Source organism: Tetrao urogallus (assembly GCF_951394365.1).
Source record: "Tetrao urogallus genome assembly, chromosome: 2".
Lineage (NCBI taxonomy): Eukaryota > Metazoa > Chordata > Aves > Galliformes > Phasianidae > Tetrao > Tetrao urogallus.
In genome coordinates, this window is record NC_136814.1 from 109,503,651 (window position 1) to 109,526,391 (window position 22,741).

The following is a 22,741-nucleotide window of genomic DNA, read 5'->3' on the forward strand; positions in this document are numbered from 1 at the left end:
GTGGGAGTGGACCACCTATCTTAAAAGGCTATCCTGCTGACACAACCTGCAAGTCACTTCTTGGTCTTCTTAAAGTAAAGCACTGCATGCTTGCAGCCTCATGGATTTCACATTACCTCTGTTTCTCAGGCTCAGGATTCACCACTGTGGTAATTATATCATAATCTTGACTGACATCTGAATTGTTTTAAGAGAAGCTTCATCAGCTCTGGACAAGTTACACCAGTTTTCATTCAGAGTGACTCCATGGAAATATGCTGAAATGCTATAGATTTGTATCTCCTATGTTCTTCCCTTTTATTTTTAAAAGCATATTCTGAATTTGCTTTTAGCTAATACTAAGACAACAGGCATCCTTTATAAGGCTGGTTACAGCATACATTTACCATCCTGAAGGAGTGAGAAGTACCCCCTTCATTTCCTCAAGCATCACATGAATATCAACACAAAGTCTGCTAGTGCTTTTTGAATTACAACTTCCAGAATTGTTGTTTACAACCACTGCATAGGGTTATATACTCCACTATATATATATTTTTTTTTTAAAACCAAGCTGAACTTTGGCTTTGAGGAAGCTCTTGCTCAGAAGCCAATTTGAATGGAGCTTTTCATTATTATTATTTTTTTTAATGGCAATTGTGTGCTTACAGAGAACTACACCATGTAAATCATTTTTATGACTATGCGACCCAACGATGGTTTGAGCTTTTTAAAAACAGTTGTAGAGTGGTTTTAATTACCTTCTGGTGCTTCGAAACAAAAAGTGAAACATACAAACTAAGAACTGAAAAATAACTTTCTGAAAACAGCCTTCATTTCACTTTAGCCTAGCGTTCTAAATGGATTTTCATTTCAGTTAAGATTTAATAAGGTATTATGTGAATTAAACTGCAACTGGTATTTACTTAGCTTTAAAACCTGGGTACTTGTGGGTTTTATTACATACGAACAGATCGGCCTCTAAAAACTTGTTCGTAATAGCTATACATACAGTACAGCAGGTTCTACAGTGAATGTAAAATACACGCAGGGAGTCACACTTACAGGAAGGAGAATTCTGGAAGCCTGGTAGGAACCTTAAAGATGAAAATCAGAGTCCAAATCCATTGTACTTGCTGCTCATGCCACGAAGTCAACGTTTGAGCCATTTTAAAGGCTGCCATATTCATGGTGAAGGCCAAAGCACAAGAGTGCTTCAGCCCCAAGCACTCAGATCTGCTCAAGGATTATCCCGTTACATGGCATTACCTATTAATTACTAAAATCAGCAGCAGCATTCCAGCAGCTCCGCCATCTTAGGTTGGTAGCCCTGCATGTGGCAGGGGGTTGGAGATTCATGATCCTTGAGGTCCCTTCCAACCCTGGCCATTCTGTGATTCTGTGATCTTATCCTGCCACCCCCAGCCCATCAGGGCCAGCAGTCGCTGCTCCTCATAGCCCCACCTCCACAGCTTGGAGACCTTCTGTTTTTAAGCATTTCACTTAAGACCAGGTTTAGAGCCCAGTTACAGACTTGCACTGGCAGAAATATAGGGTGGAATAGAACATACCACAGATTAAAATGATTTTCTTTAATTGCATGTAATTCATTCTAATTCACATGCTAGATCTGATCACAGACAGACAAACTTAAAGAGCCTATTATTTATGTGGTATAACAAATATTTATAAGAGGAACCGTGAAAGCTCTAGTTCCAGTCATATATACATTTGCCTCAAGAGGAAGAAATCAAAACAAACAGGGTTCAATCATCTTCTTGCATTAAGATGAAAAAAATGCCAGGGAATGAGCACCTAAGGCACAGGCTTCTTCGCTAAACTCATTTTTCTGCTCTTTCCTTATCAGATCCAATGACCTAGAGAGAGTCACTTCCATCTGAGTTTCCTCAGGGCTTCGCAAACACATCTGTTTTCTCTACATGAGATTACAGGAGAGAATCTATACATTAAGTGATAAAAATATTCTACTTCTCAGCAGACTACTGAGTTTAAGTTACACACCATGAGCTGAAGTGAGGCTTTGGAGGCTTTGGCCCCTCCAATCCTGTGCCAACTCAGGAAACCAAGCCCAGATTATTTCTACCCAGAAGAGGAGAGAAATTGCTGTGGTAGCTTTGTATCTTTCAGGCTGTCCAGAGATGCTGTGGACGCCCCATCCCTGGAGGTGCTCAAGGCCAGGCTGGATGGGCCCCGGGCAACCCGTACTGGTGCCTGATCTAGTGGGTTGGTAACCCTGCCCACAGCAGGGAGTTGGAACTGAATGATCTCTGAGGTTTCTTTCAAGCCATTCTATGATTCCGTATCTGATGGAGAGAGACAGGGTTCTTGAGAGGAGACCTGAGTCCTGGTATTAGCAGTAAGCTAGACATGTCTATCTCATTCCCTGTGGTTCAGGGCTATTACTATAAAAATGTACATGTGAACGTATCAGGTGCACTGAACATGGTCAAGGATATCATACCACTAAATACTAAAAAAGGTTGTTTTTTTTTTAACATCCAGGTTCTTGCTACTCAGACTCTTAATTAGGTATTTACCTGATACACTCAGATCTGGGTAAGAAAAGTCCATTTTTTAAATTAGCTTCTCTTGTATAAACTCGGAGATGCAGAGGCAGCTGTAAACAGCATGATAAAGGGGGCAAAGGGTTCCCTGTGCTGAAGGATATTAACGACTTGTTGCTTGCAAATAACCTTTTCTCCAGAGACCTCTCTATGCTCTGCATATTGTCTCTGCAAAGCAAAGTGGAAGCTTTATTAAGAATGGAGTTACAAATAAGGTCAAATTCCTTTAGGAGCTCCTCAGACTTCCCAAGGCATTCAAAGGAGAGGTCCAAATGTTTTCAGGGGGTTTCCCATTATGCTCAGAGGCACAAGTTTCAGTGTGTTTCCAGTTAAAAGGGGATCCTGGCAGTTTTCCTCTTTAACATGACAGGGATAGGATGGAGTCCTTCACAAAAACTTTCTCTTCTCAGATGCTAAGCACGGTCATATAGACATAAGACAGCACATGTTTGACAGGGAAATGGAGTGCTAAGTCTGACTGGGGACTCCACACTACCCAAAAGCAGCAGAAGGACGGCTGGGTGTCCAGGTGTTAAAGGGCTATAATGCATTGACAAACCTCACACTCCTCCCAGTGTGCACCCAAAATGTTGCGTGTCTCTGCAGAACCCAAGAAATTCACCATTAGCAGGCTTTACTGCTCAGCACTCCTATAGTACAAGGTCTTTTTCAAGGCAGAGCAAATTAAATGATTTATTCTGTTACCTCATGGCAATAGTACCCTGATCTGTTAGGACAACTCTCCTCCTCATCCCTCAGTGTTTTAAAAGTCTCATCTGTAGATGATGAAAATTGCTAAATTCAACCCAAACGTACATTTTATTCACAAAAGCAATGGATGGAATAACATTTTCTGAGCTGCTTTTCATCAGGAGAGGATGATCTCTCTCCCCACCTCTGGGGCACCGACAAGTTCTTCACTCGTCAGTAGCTCATACTACCTGAATAAACTAATGGCTGCAGACTTTTCCAGGACCTACATCCCACGAAAAGGCCCTCTGCCAAGGCTCTGGCATGACACAAATCATAATTCCAGTGAAACTGAAACAGAGCAAATCTTTCGCGTGCAGAACGTAGCTGGGTTCTGCCTTATGGGAAGTGGTGCTGCTGTAAAGTCTGACTCACAGCCATGTTTGTGAGATCAGCTCCTTGCTAGTGTTTGAGATCAAAGGCTGTCACAGAGCAGCCCTCTCCATATCGCAGGGCTGTGGAAACGTGCGGAGAAGTGTTCCCTAGCTAGAGAAAGCTTGTCATGGTGCTTTTACCAGTTCCTGAAGGAACAGTTGCCTTCTGGGCTAGATAAGCTCATGGCAGGAGTGCAAGTTCTGAAGCAGTTTGGGGGACTTTGCACACAGATCCCAGAATTGCTGGTGGCAGCTGGGAATACAGCCCCCTCACTTCAGTACTGTGAATGGATGCATGCCTGTTACTTCTTCAGTATGCCGTGGGCAAGCATAGTGCAAATATGCTTTTTGCTGATTTGGGTTACAGACGGATCCTACACTGTCTTCTCCTGTGGGGCCAACAGTGGAATCATAACCACAGCCACCTTCCCCTTCCTTGCATAACTAGAGCTCTGGCCCATTGGGTCACCTCCCACAAAACCTTGTTTCCTTGGCAAGTACCACACTTAGTAGGGTGTCTGTGCAGCTCTGCTTCATGCCTTGCAGTTTGTTCCTTTAACTACAGCTTTGCTCCACTGCCTCCCACCCCACTTTCTTGTGCCATACACCCCACTCTCAGTCTGGCCAAGTTTCAGGACATTGCACTTAGAAGAGGAAAACTTTACCCTGCGTGTCTTTGATTCAAAATGAAGAGTTTCGCTTCACGCTGACATACAAGAGCAAATCCCAGCGTTAGCACTTTGTCACCAATACGTATCTTTTTCTGCACTCTCAGGAAGGAAAAAGGAGCAGTGTGCTCAGGTGTGCTCTAGAAACCCATCCAATTTTGCTGACTTGGCAAGTTGTCATCCAGCAGTCAAACCACCACTGCACTGGTCTGCCTGCTTCGGCCATCCTGTCAAACTTAATAGCTTCTACTCCAACTAGGGGACAAAAGGAGTGCATCCAAAGGCACGTGTTGCCTCCAAAGATGGGAGATTAAAGAACAGGGACTTTTCTACCATGCATCCAAAACATAGGACTGTGTAGGAGACCCTGAACTACTCCACCATGCTGCAAGTGCTGAGGTTTTTCCAGTTACACAGCCAAGGCACTCTCCATGCAGCACAAATTAATTGACAAGCCTGGTTCTACCACTCATCTACTGACACCCATCACCTGCATATCATGTTTCCAAGCATGGTTCCATTTGAACAACATTTAACTCCTTAAGGGCACAGGATCAGCAGCCGTGAAACCAAAGATCTCCAGGTACAGTTGAACAGACACCAGCACAGACCCCAGCAGCCCCTTAAGCTACTTTTGCAGCCCCTTCTGAAGCCCTTCCCTCTCTAGAGGCAATTCTTTAGCGAAAGTGGTTAGCCCCCTTTCAGTTCTGCAGAAAGTGGTGAAGAATGCCAGCCACCTGGTTTTGCACTGAGGACATACGCTCTGACACAGCCTAAAATGCTCAAACTCATTTCACGTTGGCTCAAGAACAGAAAGTTTTAGTGAATGTTCTGAAGTTTATGAATCTTCAACACATGAATGTAAGAAACTACGACAGCCTGAGTAAAGAATCTGTTCAGAGGTACCCCGAGCTGACTGTAACGTGATTCAACTTAACAGCTTGCTTTTTGAATTTTTACCCCTTGCTTTAATGCGAATAAAATTTTAAATACAATGTCAAGGCTTGACTTAGCTGTAGACTGTCCGTGACACCTACCAATAACATACCTCTCCATGGTATAGATAGAGGGTATGGAGTACCAGGAAGGCAAACAGTTGAGTAAGGAATTCAAGGAGCACCGTGAAGTCTGATGAATCTGCCAAAAGCCTGCAGCTTCCTAACTTGGCCATGGCTTCTACCTTCAGTACCTCAGTTAGGCACTTATGATGCAGCTCACCACTGGCTAAGGAAGCTCCACACATCAGGAGCACAACAGTGACAGGCTGCATGTGCCAGTTCTGCCTTTCCTATCCAGGCTCCCTGCCAGCACTGTGAGATGACAGTAAATGAGATAAACCTGCTCAGACTCCCAGAATAGTGTGCTCCATAAAGCCATTCTTACCAATCATGTGCATCCCTAGGTTTTGGTACGGGCACTCCAGGCTGCCTCCCCGTGTCCTTCCAAAGATAGCAGAGTAAATGGCTATCACCATGCTCTTCTTACAGCTTAGCCGCAGCTTGTCATCTTCACAGGCTACTTTACTCTTGTACTCATCTAGAAGAAAACAAACAATTACTCAGCTGATACAGAGGCAAGCATCCGGCAGCCTCATCACTTCTCCATGGTGTGAGTTTGTCAGAGGCAGTAGTGACCGGGCATCTGTCCAGAGGTGCACATCAGCTGCCAGAAGCCCAGCTTTATAACTGCATTTGCTAGAGTAGCAGTGATCACTTGCATTACCAGAACACTTAATGAACACTGTTCAACCCAGCCCATGTGAATTCCAATGAATAGGTGGACACGTGCATGAAGTATGGCAACTGAGAGATTTCTCCTAGGGATATTAGAAGTCTGTGGCAGGGGAAGGCGAAGGCACATCTTTAGACACATTTCTCATCAGCCCTTCATGTGCCAAATTTTCGTTCCATATTCTGCCCCTCAAATCCTTGAAATAGACAGTCCAAAGCCACAAAATATACTGTCGCTTTTCTAAGACCGCTGCACACAGAAGAACTCAGTTTACATCTGCCATAACGACTAAGCAATTATTTCACAAGAAATCTCATCATTCCCTTCTCTTTTCTATTATCTGTATTATGGGAACCCCTAGAGGTCCCAACCTAGAACAGGCCCTCCCCAAGCATGTCTGCTAAAACACCACAGAAGATAACACTAATCTGAAGAGCTGAGTCTTAATAGCTAGACATCTATAAGCATGCAAGATAGAGAGAAAGAAAACCAATATGCATGCTTCAGATCAAAACAGCTGATCCCAACCTCCCCAGTCTCAGCAGAGTGACTTACTTTCCACTTGACTGCATTATTTACCTTTAGAAATGTAGTCACAACAGGTCAAAGACTACTCTCCAGCCCCAAAGCCAACTGATATAATTCAGTTGGCATTCACACAGCTGAACTCCTTTCTTCCCTACTGCAAGGTGTTGCATCTGAATGACTTAATGGGAAGTCATTCCCATTACTTATGTCCCTGATCCACAGTAACTTCCAAAGCATAATCAGTCATCATCTTAATGCTGCTGACTGCTCCAGATCAAAGCCGTGCCACAGAGCATGCTAACAACTAAAGAGTGTAAATCATCATCAGCCAGCGCCAGCAACTGTCCCAGGCCCTGTGTATAGTACAGACATGATAGTTGTCCCTATGCGTGATATCACAAATAGATATATCTATATATACAGATAGACAAAGACTTCTGCTAAGTCCATATTTATAAAACATAATAAATAAGAACACAAGATATTTTCATTACAGTTTAATACTTAATATTTAGTTAATTTAATGCACATCTCAAATACTGTGTCCAGTTCTGGGCTGCCAGTTCAAAAAAGACAGGAATCTCCTAGAAACAGTCCAGCACAAGGTGACAAAGATGATGAAGGGCCTGGGGCATCTCCCATATGTGGAAAGGCTGAGAGACGGGATTGTTCAGCCTGGAGAAGAGAAGGCTGAGAGGAGACCTCATCGTTGTCTCATCCACACCTAAAGTGTGGGAGCAAAGTCAATAGGGATGGACTCTTTTCAGTGGTGAGCAAACAGTAGGATGAGGGGCAATGGGCAGAACTTGGAACACAGGAAGTTCCATACTAATGCAAGGAACAACTTCTTCACCATCAGAGTGACAGCACTGGAACAGGCTGCCCAGAATGGTTATGGAGTCTCCTTCTATGGAGATATTCGAGACCCTCCTGGACACCGTCCTGAGCAACCTGCTGTAGGGAAGGAACCTGCTTTGCAGGGGGTTGGACTTGATGATCTCTTGAGGTCCCTTCCAATCCCTGCAATTCCATGATTATGTGACTTAAGTCTTTTTGCATCATGGGAGACGTGACATAATTCAACAGTTTTTACTGTACTGCAACTACTGGCCCAGGAATCATTTATCCCTAATGGGAGCTAGACAGAAATGCTCCACGAAAGTTGAATCACAGATGAATTCAGGTTGGAAGGCTTCTTGGAACACAATCTGGTTCAACCCCTGCTAACAGTAGGATCAGTTTTTTTCAGAAGAAACTACATGAAGGAAACACATTACACCAAAACACACACGTACTGATTGAAAAGAAGTGTCCAAGTGACTCTCCATGCTCAACATGGAAATTCCAACTCAAAGCTAAAAAACAGCCCCTTCAAAATATCCTATTACCTGACAATCAGAGCAACCACCCAGAGAGTAGAAGCTGTGGCCCAGACCCTCACAGACCAGATGACAAACTTAAACCCACACACCAGTTATTTGGGTATCTCATCTTCCTTCTTCCCCTCCAGCTTCATATAAAAATCTCTGAAAAATTCCATCTTTCATGCCACCACCAGAAAACTTTCAGACATCCGAAATATGTATGGAGCAGGGAAACACCTTCTTGTCCAGCTCTCTTCCCTGTAGATGAAGGCAGAATTAAGATGTAACTCATTCATGGGAGAATCCGACTGTTAAAAGAACATACTCAGCAATACCTGCAGTGCTCAACCCATGGCCAGCTCTGCATGCAGAACAGACTGGAGGCAGCAGCAGAAGCTCTTTTTAACATCAAAGTATGCAGAGAGAGAGGATACCTCACACTGCTCTAATGAACCAGTCCGCCCATACTTTCTGTGTGGGTATTGCAGTCATTACCACCATTACCTGCATGGCACACTGAATATACTGAGTGGTTATCTTCATCTCTAGTTTGTTTGATTTTTAAATAAGACTTCTGTTTCTTCTGGGATGGAAATGGGATCAGCTTTAAATTTGGTTACACAGTGTTAACACCTAACAGTGTATAACAGATATTAATAAACTTAAAAAACAATAGTTTCAAGCTAAAAGCACTAGGGCATTAAACTGTGCAATAGGGCAAGCTATACATAGTTGCAGCAGTACTACAGAAAGAGAAAACACTCCTGACTGGCTGAAATATGAAACAGTAGATCGACTTAAGAAAAAGTTGCCAGTATGCCTAAAGAACAAGTGCTAGGGTCCCCTGCAAAGCTCTTGTTTCTTAGAGGGCAGTAACTCAATTTCCTCTTCTGATTTATTACTAGCTACCACTCCCAATTAACAAATGTAACTGATTGCTTAACTACATGTCCTGAGGTCTCATTTAAGGCCCTTAGAACCCTAATAAGTTCTGTTGATTGTTCAAAGTTAGAGCTTGTGATTTGGAAACTTCACTGGGATTGGATGCAGTGAGTATTGTATCTTCTCCAGATGCCATTCACACCTCTGCTGAGAGTCAGTCCAGGAGCTGAGAAAATCAACAATAAAGCACGTTTTCAGTTCTTACTCTCAGAGCAGCTCTGGGAAATTACATTCAGAGCTGGTGGGGGAAACTGTCTGATGAGTGACTCACAGTACTAAACCAGGGCAATGAAGCTGACTACGCACTCCTTGGGATCTGGCACAGGGCGACGTGCTGCTGACATGCTGCACTGTGGTGCAGGAGGGCTACGCCATCTGCAACAGATGTCACCTCCTCAGAGCCACTGAATTCTGCCATAAGAAAGTCTGCTGGAGCTGCTGCTTACCAAGGACACCAATACTCGGCTACGGCCAAGGCAGGGCTTATCAAGAGCGCAGATCCCTGAGCTGTCACAGATTAAAATGCAACTTTTTTGAAAGGAAGGACTAAAAAAGAACAAATACAGATGAAGCACACAGTATTACTTCAGACTCCTTAAAATTTCCCATGAGTTTGATCATTGGAGAACAGGTTCTCTCTGTGTTTCTGGGCAACCTGACAGAAGTCTACATAAACAAACAGAAAGTGATGTTACGTAGGACATAAAACCCCTGGAAGTATTTTCTGTTTCATAGCTCTGCCACCTCCATCTTAGCCAGGATGAACTAAAGCCAGTTGTCTTACATCCAGACAGTGATGGCTCCCAGGCATCGGGTAATTTTAAGGGCTGTGACTGATGTGAAAAACAATACAGAGCAAAGCATCATCCATATATTTACTGGTACTTCAACCCATAATAGCATTATATAAATATTGAAAAGAACTGAAGCAGCGTAAGTGACTAGAAATGAATCTGCATTCTTCTCTCTCGTTCTCTCAAGTAGAACTGGCCTCCTACAGATCAGTCACAATCTGGCCCTAACCCTGATCTAACTGTTACAGTCTGGATATAATTCAGTCCAAATACAAACATTTGTATTAGTGGGCTTCATGTTTCACCCTGAAAAATTAAACACATTTAAATGGCCTAGGAAAGGTGGCAGTGATATTCAGCAAATGTTTACTCAACTCTAATCCCCATGCAGTCACTTGTAGGGCAAGAGAGATTTATCACGATTAAGATATTTACTAAGGATAATATCCCTTCTATTACTGCCTGTTTTCAGATACACTGACTTAAACATAATTCAACAGAGAGAAACCAAGGAGGGAACAGCTGCAGGCTTTTCTAGACACATTTTAGAGGCCAATATACGGCATTATGATAACAAAGCTAGAACAATTGAAGAGAAATAATCATAAATGTTTCTAATGGAAAAAACGGCTCTCTCAAATAGCAATGTAAACAAGAACCATTGTGATAATAGAATGCATATGAGAATATATGAGAATACCAAAATATTGACCTGCAGTAAATCAAATCAGTGCCTTAAGGACATTTTCACCTACGGCCCATGAATATTTTCTGAATGACCACAATTGAGAAACTCAAAATGTAACTCAACTGGCTAAGGCTCCAAAGAGCTTCAGAGATAAAAGCTCTTACAAAGATTGTACATCTAACAAGGCGTTGGAAGCCTTAATGCCAGAGGTCTACTTTGTCTAAAACTGTTTTTAAACAGAACTAGCAGTAGAAAAAAAATGAAATTTTGCTAATTAAAATATGCATGGTTCACATAATCAGTGCATAAAAGTTGACCTATTTCCCGGATCAAAGAGCTGGAAAGACATGGAAAGAGGAATCTGCCTTCCTCAGAAAGCCCTGAAGGATTTAAATCTCGGAAGCAGGGATCTGAACAAAGAGGTTATGTAGGAAATGTAGCTGGTCTCACCTACAGTAGGTGTGGCCTGGAGAAGGACGCAGCCCCACAGGAGCAGCCTGTAGAGAGGAGCCCACGGTGCAGCAGGAGGGCCGGGGGAGCTGCTGCCGTGGGGACAGGGCTGGAGCAGGGCCTGAAGGGGGACCTGTGGTACCGAGCTGTGCTGGGCACTGCCTGGAGGGCTGCAGCTGTGGGATGCCCAGGTGGGATGAGGAGGGGAAGGGCGGTGTGCCGAGAGACCATGGAGGAGAGGCAGAGACTAAATGTTATGGGATGACTGCAGTCCCCATTCCCCTGTGCTGCAAGGGAGGTGTGAGGTAAAAGAAGGTTTTTACTTTGCTATCAGTAGACAATAAATTACACTAATCTCCCTTACACTGAATCCTTTGTGCCCATGACAGCAATTGGGTCAAATTTGCTTGTCCTTATCTCAACCTGTACGTGTTTTTCACTATATTTTCTCCTCCTGTTCCATTGAGGAGGAGTGAGAGAACAACATGGTGAAGCTGTGCTGCCCACCAGCATGAAATCACCACGGATGGTAATTTGCGTGATCTGCTTTTTTCATGATGTAGAACTACTCCACCAACACTACTTTAATTCTTTAATTGTGTTTAACCCTTTGGTAGCAGATAGAATTGGTCTATAAAAAGGGGCATAAAGGCTACTCTCTTCCTCACAGAGCCACTATCTCCACAAGAACAGCGCTAAAGACAGCACACATCCAAAGCACTCCATCACTCTTCCTGCACCTATCAGATACTGATTAGTTTTGAAGTCAAAAACTTGAAATACACAGTTGTAACACTGTAATGAGATGGAAGATGAGATGAAAGGGAGATAGAAAGCAGCAGTGACAACAGAGTAGCAAGGCCCTAGACTGCAGCAAGCAAGGACTTGCTTGAATGCATCAGCAGCAGGCACAGAAGCAAAAGAAAGAGGCTGCTTACCTTCAGGAGGCCTCAAGCATGCAGGGATCTCCAGAGGGACCCCCTCACCTCACTGCCAGCTCTTAAATGAGAGCTGGGAAGGGTGGATCCTGTCTCCAGCCCTTCTGGTCACTCAGTACACTGCATGCAGCTGAGCTCCCCTGGGCTGGCCTTGCTTTCCCACCAGGTGCTCCATCACTGCTTCAAGCTGTGCCTTTTAGCATTTCTGCTACAACAGTGGAAAGGGAAGTAGAATAGTACAAATGGAATACATAACAATTTAGTCATAAGTTAAAATTCAGCTTTCACAGAGACTGAAAGTGATCACCTAATTATTATGATTCTGGCAGAAGAAGATATATTGCAGGAGTCATCACACTGCAATTTTTTTTGTGTCAGCCTAATGGAAAAAGCCAACACAAGACCTAGCCATGAAAAGTTGAACTCTTTTCTACGGATGTGATCACTCCAGACCATAATTCATACAGTCACTCAAGTCAGAAGGCCATTCTGGGGACTGTCTAGGCCAACCTCTGTGCTTAACTACTGTAAGTGCTTAAACTACTGTAAGCTAGAGCAAGTTGCTCAGGCCATGTCCAGTCAAGATTTTAATGTCTCTGAGGACTGAGACTTCACAATCTCCTTGGACAACCAGTTCCAGCAATCTTGTTGATCATACAAGAGATGAGCATAGCTAGCATCTGTTAATGTCTCTTCTGGGAGAATTAAAGAGATAAGTGTCCAACACAGGAAAAGTATTAAACACCAGCACAGATAACTAAGGGGCACCCTTGAACTAGAGTGCTTGTGCAACAGAGCAGCCCATGAATTGCTCAGCTTAATATACCCATCCAGTATCCTTCCTCACAGCATGTGATGCTTTTTTTCTGCTTTTACTTTATTGTTTCCTCCAGAACCCAGGGTATACCTTCTGTAAGAAAGAGAGAACTCTGTCACTTTCAATTACAAATGAAGTACCTCATATCTGAGTTCCAGGGCTTCACCTTTATCAGTGTGAATCTGCTACGCATTCATCTCTAGATTTGTATAAATCCATGTCAATCAAGTCAGCCTTCCCTTAGGCGTAAGTAGGTAAAGACCTTTCCAAGACAGCAAAGACCTCTAGAATCCAAGTATGGCGTTTCCTCTGACTCCACCACAAACACGTGAACTGTGGACTGTGTGTGCATTCACTCATTTCAACATCCGTGATCTTTGAGCATAAACAAATAAGAATGCCACAGATTCATACAAAGGAATGCCTTTTAACATCACTTAAATTCAAACTCCCTTTGATAAACTTTTTTTGAAGACGCTGTAATTTAACCTTTAAAAACTGATGTTTACTATCTTTCGTGGCATGGAGAACACTACTTCTGCAAAAGAGAAATTGAAACTGAAACAAGCAACTTGCATGATAGCCCAGAGTTACACTAAGTAAGCAGTTTGCCAACTTAAAAGTACCCTGAAATTTCAAGATTGCAGAATTCTGAAGGTCTGAAACAGTTTTGACAAGATTGCTCTCTGCTAACAACCTTGTCAGATTCCTTTAAAATTACAGGCCTGATGTACCCATTCTATTTGCAGTGTTTAAGAGGAGCCCTTCCCCACTGTTGCTTTCATTGGTCTGAAGCAGTCGTCATTTTATATTCTGCTCTGTAAGTCTGGCACTGTTGCAAATTAACTACTCTGTTCCATCTCCAAAGTAGACTTTAAAGACACCTGGCTGCACTTTCCTGTAGGACAGAATAGTACGATTATCTGAGGAGGAAGAAGAGAGCAGTATCAAAACTTATACACTACACTCTGAGATGAGAGTTAAAGAAAACGTTTGGGAGCAAAGAGCTCATTTTTCATCCCACTTCATCCCATTAATGACTTTGGGCTGATTTTCTGAAGTATGACTGAAAGGCCTAAAGCAATATTAATCATTCTCATTAAGATTTCTCTGACCCAGATCACAGGCTGATGGATCTATGCTCTGTTATTTATAACATTCCTTTATTTACACCTTTTCACAGCTACCGCACTTGCTGCCTGAAGTTTTATTGCTCTTATAAATTTCTTGCGCAGCATTAGCAGTTCTGAACTGATACAGATAAGCAACAGCAAGTTGATGAATACAGGAGGCAAAAGACCTATTTTACTGCCTCAGTGGCTGGGCCGGGAGAATGCGCCACTTTAACAGCCCACACTTCATTGCACTGCTTTGGAAAGGCTAGCCCACCAAAACAGCAATGCAGTGAACAATACAGTGACCTCTTCCTGCCACCAATAAAACTGTCTTATGAAGCAGATTAATGCTTTTCTGAAAAGATTGATAACTGCTGAATTACCAGCCTATCCCAGCACTGAAATTAATCACCAGGCTAAAGGCACCAGGAATATATTCAGATGTGGCTCTGGGCAGCCTGGTCTGGTGGTTGGCGACCCTGCACACAGCAGGGGATGGAAACTGGATGTTCATTGTCCTTTTCAACCCAGGCCATTTTATGATTCTATGATCCCTCTTTGCTCCCATCAGAAATTTCTATAAGAACTCTCTCTTTGCATGGCCCTTCATTCTTGCTCACAGCATCTGCAAATTTTGGCTAGAGAGTGAAAGCATTAAGGACACATAACAAAACCCAGCTTTTCACACAGCATTCACTGAATTCAACAGAAAAGATGTAATCCTTAGTCCAGCAAAACCAGCGGCAGCTCATAGAAGGTTCAGTATTGTAGGAAGGGATCACAGAGAAACTTTAAGGCAAACGAGACGCATTCACTCCCTACATCTTCCTTCCATAGCGTCCCAAAATTCTCAGTTAATCCATTTGAAAAGTGATGCACAGAACCAAAAATTCTCCAACACACGTAAGGTACCCACATGTAAGCCTTCAAATTCACCAGCAACTGGGAATCACCAATGCATAGGATGACTCTACAGCTCTCTGATGGCTGCAGAAGCTCTGGCACAAGTAATGGTATTACTGTGTTTATAAAAGTTTTTAGTTACCATTACCAAAAAAACACACATCCTTACTGAAAGGCCGGCACGTCTGGGACAGCAGCTGCATCACCATCTGATAGAGATTATTACTATGCTATAGAGACCAAACTCAAGTCAACATTTTTATCAGAAGATCTAGTTAGAATTCCTAATTGATCTCCAAATTCATTTGTTTTATAATTACAATTCATGAGTGCTGGTAAGAGAAATCTGAGTATGACTTTGGCAAGAACATCAGAATGAGCATTCCCATGTTTGAAAAACAGTAATTGACAGTTCACACAAATTAACTGTGCTTCTTACATAGAATTAAATCTATGGTGGGGAGAATAACTGCCTGCTCTTTTCAAAACACTCGTCCAGGTCGATTTTCAGCCATAAATCAAAGCTGGCCAGGCCCTGAACTAGAACAAAATGACCTCCTCCACTCCCTTTTCTCCTCTTACCCCCATAAACACTTCTGGCACTTTACCCTTTGCCAACAAATGCAGGCTTCCCAGACACATTTCTCAAAGCCTTGAGAAAGGCTTTCACAAATATGTTCTTGTATTGTCACAGAGGGAATTGAGCTGTAACTGGACTGCAAGTCACAATCCAGGCTTCCTGAATCTTTAAAAGGTTTTAGGCTTTAGAAGAAAGAGCAGCACAGTTTGTATTTACACTTGGCTAAATGATAAAGATTATGGGGAAGCCACTAAGCCCCATTATCACACCCAGGTGCACCATACAGCATTTAAAATGCAATAAAAATAATTATCATTTGGGAAAAAAAAAAACAACAAACCAAGATAGAAATTCTCTCTCCCACAGTCCTGGAAATCATAAGCTAAAATAGCAACTGCCTGGTAGGAAAGAGGGAAATGTCACCAAGAGAATTGCAGGAGGCTACAGCCCAGGTCACTCAGAAGGGGACAGGGCACACAGGACAGCAATGGCAGCAAATAGGGGAAGAAGAGACAAGGGAAAGGCAGAACATGGAGCACTCATTGCCAAAGCCATATAGACAGGGTTGAAGCCTTCTTAGTTATCAACAACACTACCAGTGAATAGCAACTTAAACATCCCAAATAACCCCTCTGCAGAGACAAACATTTATGTCCAGGTTTTGTTCAGGTGCTTTTAAAATAGAAAATGAAAACAAAGAAGCAAAAAGCCAGCATGGGCAAACAGATGCTGCATGAAGGCAGATGGATTGCTTCTCCCACAACAGGAAGAGCAGCAACCAGCCCTGGTGAACTCAGCTATGGTGGCATTGCTGGGATGCAGACAGGTGACATTATTTCCTCAGTGTGACTTGAGCAGCGCCAGAGATTCTGTTTCCTGCCGTGATCAGAATGCTGCCCCTCCAGAGGTCTGCACACAGAGCAAACATTTACTAACTCACAATTACACATCATCTGTCTGCGAAGGGAGGGGGGAGTGAACAAGCACTGAATTGTTTAAATAATATTGGTGAATCCAGATTTCAGTTACAGGGAATTCACGCGAGACCAACTAACTAGTATGTCAGCTCCCTCTGATTCTGTGTTCCTGTAGCCTCCCCAGTAATTATACTTAATGGGCCTTAATCAAATTGGCACAGTACCTGAGAAGTAATTGGATTTGGGTGCAATTTTTTAATGATTCTGAGAGGTACCCTGGAGATTGAAATTCTCAGCGTGTTCAGCTGACACGAGGCCCCAGTGTGCTCTGGGTGTGCATCTCTGGCTGCCACGGCCCTGATAACTTAAATGTGCCAGGTCACAGAATCACAGAATGGCCAGGGTTGGATGGGACCTCAAGGATCGTGAATCTCCAACCCCCTGCCACATGCAGGGCCACCAACCTCCACGTTTAATGCTAAACCAGGTCTCTGGTGCTGAGGCCAGCTGGCACGGAAGAATTCATAGCCACTGTTACAGACTTCCTTACCTTCCAAAACAGGGTGACTACATCCAAACCTTCTATTGGAAATCATCCCTGGCCAGTGCTGAACATCACATTTGGGCCTGGGAGTTGCTCAGGGCAGCACTGGTTGGCTCGCCTTCAGCAGAGCCAGGACCCTGTCTGGAGTTCCCATACGCGGAGCAGCTCCGTGGCACTGCTTGTTTGAGGCTACATTAACGCTTGCACTTGAATAGCTCCAGGTCTCACTGTTGGGAATAACACTGCCCATTCTGCAGCGATCCTTTGGGGATCTTTAGTGAGGCTGCAGGTAGCAGGATGATCTGCTAAAGCTGTCCCAAGTATACATCTGAGCCCTCCAGAGGCAGATGAGTATTGGCTAGATCCCAGAAGCAGCAATTAGATTACTGGGGACAGCACAAGACTTCCCAAACCACACAAGCCATTGTATTTCTCACTACCTCTTGTCAAATAAACACTGTGAAAGCAGACTCCAAGCAGTTACTGCAGCACACCCTATTTACTGCAGCCTCGTAATTTGGAACATCTGGGCTTTCAGTTTCAGCGTGATATACTGATCCATATTTCCTTGAAATTCTGCCTCTGAGAATCAACCTTGCCTTATGAATCAACCCCGCAACACCAGTGAGCACTGAAATCATTAGATTTCAAGGGCACCGTAACGTCCAAGAGACATAACTGCAGTCAGTGGCTGGAAGGCATGGCTACATCTTCTATTATTCTTCAGCAAAGGTGTAAGTAAGCACCACTAACCTCAGTACTGCTTTGTGTTTTAGATAACTGCATCTATATAGGGACCTTTTGAGGCTCGAGTGCAGTTCTAAAAGTGGGAGGGCTTTGGCATCTTTATATTTTTTTAATGTCCTGTGCAAATTCTGTAGGCCTCTTCCCAAAATGCTTCTCATATCTGTATACAGAAAGCTTCATGTTCCTGCTACCTAGGTGGGCACTTAACCAAGGCAGCTACCTTCAGTTGCGCGATCACATCAGGCTCCCTCAATAGGCAAAAACAGACAAAAAAAAGATATCTCTAGAATACAGTTCAGACCTTAAGAGGCTTCTTAATAAAGCACTACTATCATGCCTACTGTTAAAAAGAGACATAGGCCAAAAAATTGCATCTGTCTTCTGCAATCTTCTGGGAGTTTAAATCAGACGCTCTTTCAGGCCCCTTCCAATGTAAGCCATGTTCTGACTCTGACAAAATGATGGATCAAAGCATTGTCAGGCAGTGAGCTGTCACCAGTGACACCAGTGACTGTTACAACTACGGGTGCTCAGACTTTCTGGAGCAGACCAACATTTCATGGGACCACAGCTTTTGGGATCACTTATTAAGCATGAAGGCCTTCCACTGGATTCATCTGTAGCTCAGAAGAAATGAGCAAGGCGTATCACGGTCCTGCACTGTGCGTTCTATGGACCATCTTCATCAGTCTGCTCATTAACATTCTGAGAGTGTTCTGCAGAGTGGAAAGGCTTGGTTACCAGACTCAAGCATTGCTGAGGCTTAGAGTTCTGAATCATCAAAGAAAGGTAGAAAGTGCATTGGTATCTCTATGCAAGGCTGATCCTCGCGTATTTTAAACTTTGTTATTAATGCAGCGGGTTTGATTCAGGTTTGCCCAGTGGCAAAGTGTTGCTGCCAGATTACTATTTTGCCCTGCAAAATGGGAAAACGCCTGAAAAAACTGTCCTGGGGAAATGTTTTTAAGCAACTTCCCCTGCTCTCTTTCTCAGGAAAATCACTTACTCTGTACACACACACGTACTCTTTCTTTTCTAGCATAGCTGTAATTAGCAAAGAATGCCAAGCCATAAATATTTATGCACAGATGGGATCCTGAAGTACTTTCAGAAGTTCAGTCTGGCCTCAATAGTCAGATTTCTCAAGTGAGCTTTCATACAAAACCCCCAGGTTTACGAGGACTTGTCAGAACACCCTGTTAATCACTCCTGCTTCACAGAGATGTGCTTCTCACCTAACGGGGAATGTTCCAATCACTCAGAAAGCCCCACAGTAAATGCAGGTGCTACATTACCAACTTTTCATTTGAATTCCTCATAGGTTCTGCCAGATCTCTTTACTTAGCACAGGTCTCTGCATGCTGAGGCAAAAAGTATTCTCCTCTGCAGCTCAGTTTTTCAATATTTCTTCTGTTGTTTCAAATTTTTTTCTGAAATCAGTTATGTTTTACTTTCCTATGTAAACATCTTTTTTTCCCCCCAGAATTTTGCCGGTGTGATGGTAGCACCATGTCACTAATGTAACCAAAAGGGCTGAAATCTCAAATCCAGGCTAACAACTTACAGGCTGTCAGCGTCTTTCCTCTGGATGAAATCTGGTGGCACAGTTTGGTCACTGCTAGACTCTATCTGCCCCCAGGATGATGTGTCTGCTGCCAGAGCACCCGAGGGGACAGTGTCCACATCATGCTGACTGCTCTAGCAGGGCCAGGAATTGGCCAAGGTGTCAGCTGTCCCTGTCTAAAACCACACTGACCTCACTGCACTGCAGCAGGCATGATTGCTCTCCTAGTACCCCCTGGCCTCATTTAATTTAAACACAGCTAATGAGAAAAACAAAGAAAAGGTTAATATTTTCGAGCCTGATCTGGAAGCAATTAAAAGCTAGATTATGATATGGCATGGTGAGTGTGGCACTGACTTATGGCCCTAACTGCTCACTTTAGGCACCTGAATCCAAAATCTTCATCCACTCAGGCTGTCCCTATGCTGCTGTGGGCAGAAATAGAGGGGATGAGTCCCACTAGCTTAGAGAAGATCGTAGAGTCACAGAATGGTTTGGGTTGGATGGGACCTCCAAGTCTATCCAATCTAACACCTGCTGTGGGCTGGCTGCCCCTCACCACATCAGGCTGTCCAGGTGTTCCATGGCCTTGGGTACCTTCAGGGATGAGGTATCTACAGCTTGTCTGGGCAGCAGTGACCGAGTCTGGAACCAGATAGGAGCTGCAGCAGCCCCTTCATTGCCAGCAGTATTGCAGGGCAGCATGAGCTAAGTCTTGGCAAAAGACCTCCACTGGCACCTGCAAAAACAATCTTCACTGCAGGCTGCTGGGAAGAGAGGAAGAGAGAGCAGCAGCAAGAGCAATGCAGCAAATGAGGGGGAGAGGGGAAATGCTCTGCACCCAGGCATTATGTTACACTGAAAATAAAGGTGGAAGGGAACAAAAAGTACCAGAAGTTCTTGCTGGCAAGGACTAAGCACAAAATAGTTTTTGTCTCACCAGGAAAAAAGCAGATCTGATGGAGAGATACTCACTTGGCCTGCACTTATACCACACGAGGAGGTATTTGGCTGTTTCAGGGCACGGATCTACGCCAAACAGCCGGCTGCTGACAAGGAACCGGCAGCTCCGTCTGTCCTGGCACTCATCCAGCATCTTCTGCAGCAGGGGATGCACAAACATGGAACAGAAAACGAAAGCACTTCAGTACCTCCCTAAGGAACCATCAAATACAGGCAAGTTGAAGGACAGACAGCACGGCAGTTCCTGCCTCCTTAGCCACCCCAGCAATGACTGTATGACCAGCTGAAAGCAATGGGTGCTGATGGAGCTACGCAGCGAAGCAGATAACTAAAATTTGCACTATTTCAGTGAGCACGTTTTCCTTTCATGCATGCAAAGAGAATGCATTAGACTGCTGGCAGAGACTTTGGAAGACTCATACAGTTTAATCATAGCATCAGGCAGCACCGGCAGTGTGTCCCAGGAAAAGCAATGTGGAGGAGATGGATCAGCCCTGACTGTTAACAGCAGCCCCAAACACTGCCCACACCATTCTGCTTCAGCTTCCTCTGCAGATTCAGTTTCAACCACAGGTTTCAGAAAAGCTCTCTTACTGGTAAGGGAACGTTTTGGCAATAGCTGGTGCTCCAATAATTAGTCCTTGTGGTGGGAATGCTGATACTTCAGTAAGTTGTCTAAGCACACTCTCTTCCCTGTGACTTTCACTTTCCTTTTAGCTAAACTCACCATGGGTCTGTGAGTCACAGGGTCCTCCTACCACTGATATTTTGGGCCTTATCTCCATTTTTTCACACTACTTTTCCTCCAACACTGGCTTCCCACCTCCCCATTCATAACACTCACAAAACTGTCTCAGAATCCACAGGGACGAGGCATTCTGTCTCCTGCTAGAAGTAACTTCATTAAGGAAGATTAATGATTTTTTTTTTCTAACCATATGATTCTTCAGAGCAGAAGTGGGGCAGAGGGAATATTATTAAGTGGAGCAGTAATTACATTTTAAATCCAGCTGGATGGCTTAGATATCCTCCTTTAGAGCCCCTAAAGCACCAACACTAACATAATGTTTGTCTGACACACATGAACCTGTGTCAAAGCGTTTCGAGACCGCAGAGCGAGGCAATCCCACAACCTTGCTCAGCCTCTGCCATTCAGAGCTATGAATTCCAGTCTCAAAACAATTAATTTCCTCTTGCAAGGAGTTGCTAGAAAATCTTCTCCCAGAAGCTCTCCCAGGTTCCCCTCAATTTCATTTTCTTGTACCTACCCTGATATTGGACTTTCCCACAATCTCATCTCTATGCTATTACCTAAAGGCCACAGCATGCCTCCTAAACCCATTTTGTCTCTGCCTCAACGGTTCTCTATTTTTGAGCTCTCCCTGAACATAGTATCTATTATCTTCAGCATTATAACTCTGAACATCATCCTTTAAACAACAGCAATTTCTGCTCCAGTTTCTGTTCAGTCTGGGAGCACCTCACTGACAGTTGCTCACAGCTTCCTAAAGTCTTCACCTTTCAGGCTCCTACATGCAAGAATTTGTGCCTACACAATCTTTGTTTTAAACTTTAATCCATGACTATTCAAGCCTTTTCTAGAGAACAGAAAGCACGTGCTGCTGTTGTTTTGCACTCATGAAGGTAATAAAACGCAGGCATCTCATCTCAAAAAACAGGGCTTAGGATGGAAAGGATTAAAGGTGAACAGTATGAAAGGGCCCGCAAGCACTACCCCTAGCTTGACCAGTATGTCAAAATGCACAGAAACAGCATATTCCTTTTTCTGGACTCCCAGGGTTAACAGCTAACTAAGCATATGAAATTTAATTTAATGCAAAGTCCAAAGAATTGCAAAGGAATTCACCTCTATGCAGATACCTCTTTTGATCTCACAAGGCAAGGAACAGCTGGAACAACTCTTGAGAGCTTCATACATGGTAAGAGACCTTCTCCAAATCATAGTGGACCTGAAAAGATTTTCTACTACTGCTCAACCATGACTTTACACCTACACAGTGCCACAGATATGCAGCTAAGGGAAAGAAGGAACACCGTGAAAGTTTTCTTTCCCACAAGGGAGTTTTGTCTCCTCAAAGGCAGCACTCTGCTTTTTGGTCAGCAAACCTTTCCATACCACAACGGGTAGAATTTTCACCACTGCTTATTAGGGGCTTGGTGTTGTGCAATAGGTGCCACTAAAACCAGTGGGAAAAGCACAGTGGCTTTAGAGACCAACAAGAAGCTGCTTTGGAAGTTTTTGCTTCAACAAGCAACACATGTTCATCTGTCCTTAGCTGCAGAACCAAGAACAAAGGTGATTGCTTCACAACCTCAGGCTCCACAAATTGCCACTTCAGAACCACAGAATCATAATGTAGGTCAGAAAACTTTGTCTTGCCCTGCTCTGATCTGTGGTAACTCTTACTCAATATTTCCCATGTAAGAGGAACATCCTGAGCTTCTTTTCAGTGGTACTGAGCGTAACAGCCCTAAGGAGAAATTTATACCTAAATGAAGGAGCAAAAGTCATCCATGCCATTGTGAGAGGGCAGAAAATGAGAAATGTTATTTAGGCTGAATACACCTTCTATTAATGACTCTTCTGACTGCCTTCATTGTTCATCTACAGTTTCAACTGGATAACTGGATAACTGCCATGATTCTGCAGAGTTACTCTGTAGGGAGTAGAAATCAATATTTCCTTTTCATTCACATAATTCTGATGCACCATCCCCAGGTTCTTGAAAAAAAATTATCAAAAAATCATTAAGATTTCTGACTTCCTGCAGACTGTTTG

At 43.6% G+C, this 22,741-nt stretch overlaps 1 protein-coding gene across 2 annotated transcripts in view; it reads right to left on the bottom strand.

Annotated features, from left to right (window-relative positions):
* The window catches only part of LOC306944159 (protein eva-1 homolog C-like), a gene marked incomplete at both ends in the record, with an annotated part of 189,016 nt that overhangs the window by 111,183 nt on the left and 55,092 nt on the right, over positions 1-22,741 (bottom strand). For both annotated transcript variants that reach the window (XM_079532625.1, XM_079532624.1), the window contains 2 exons: positions 5,740-5,892; positions 19,954-20,077. In XM_079532625.1, the coding sequence (XP_079388751.1) occupies positions 5,740-5,892; positions 19,954-20,077 (277 nt within the window). The remainder of the gene's footprint in view (positions 1-5,739; positions 5,893-19,953; positions 20,078-22,741) is intronic.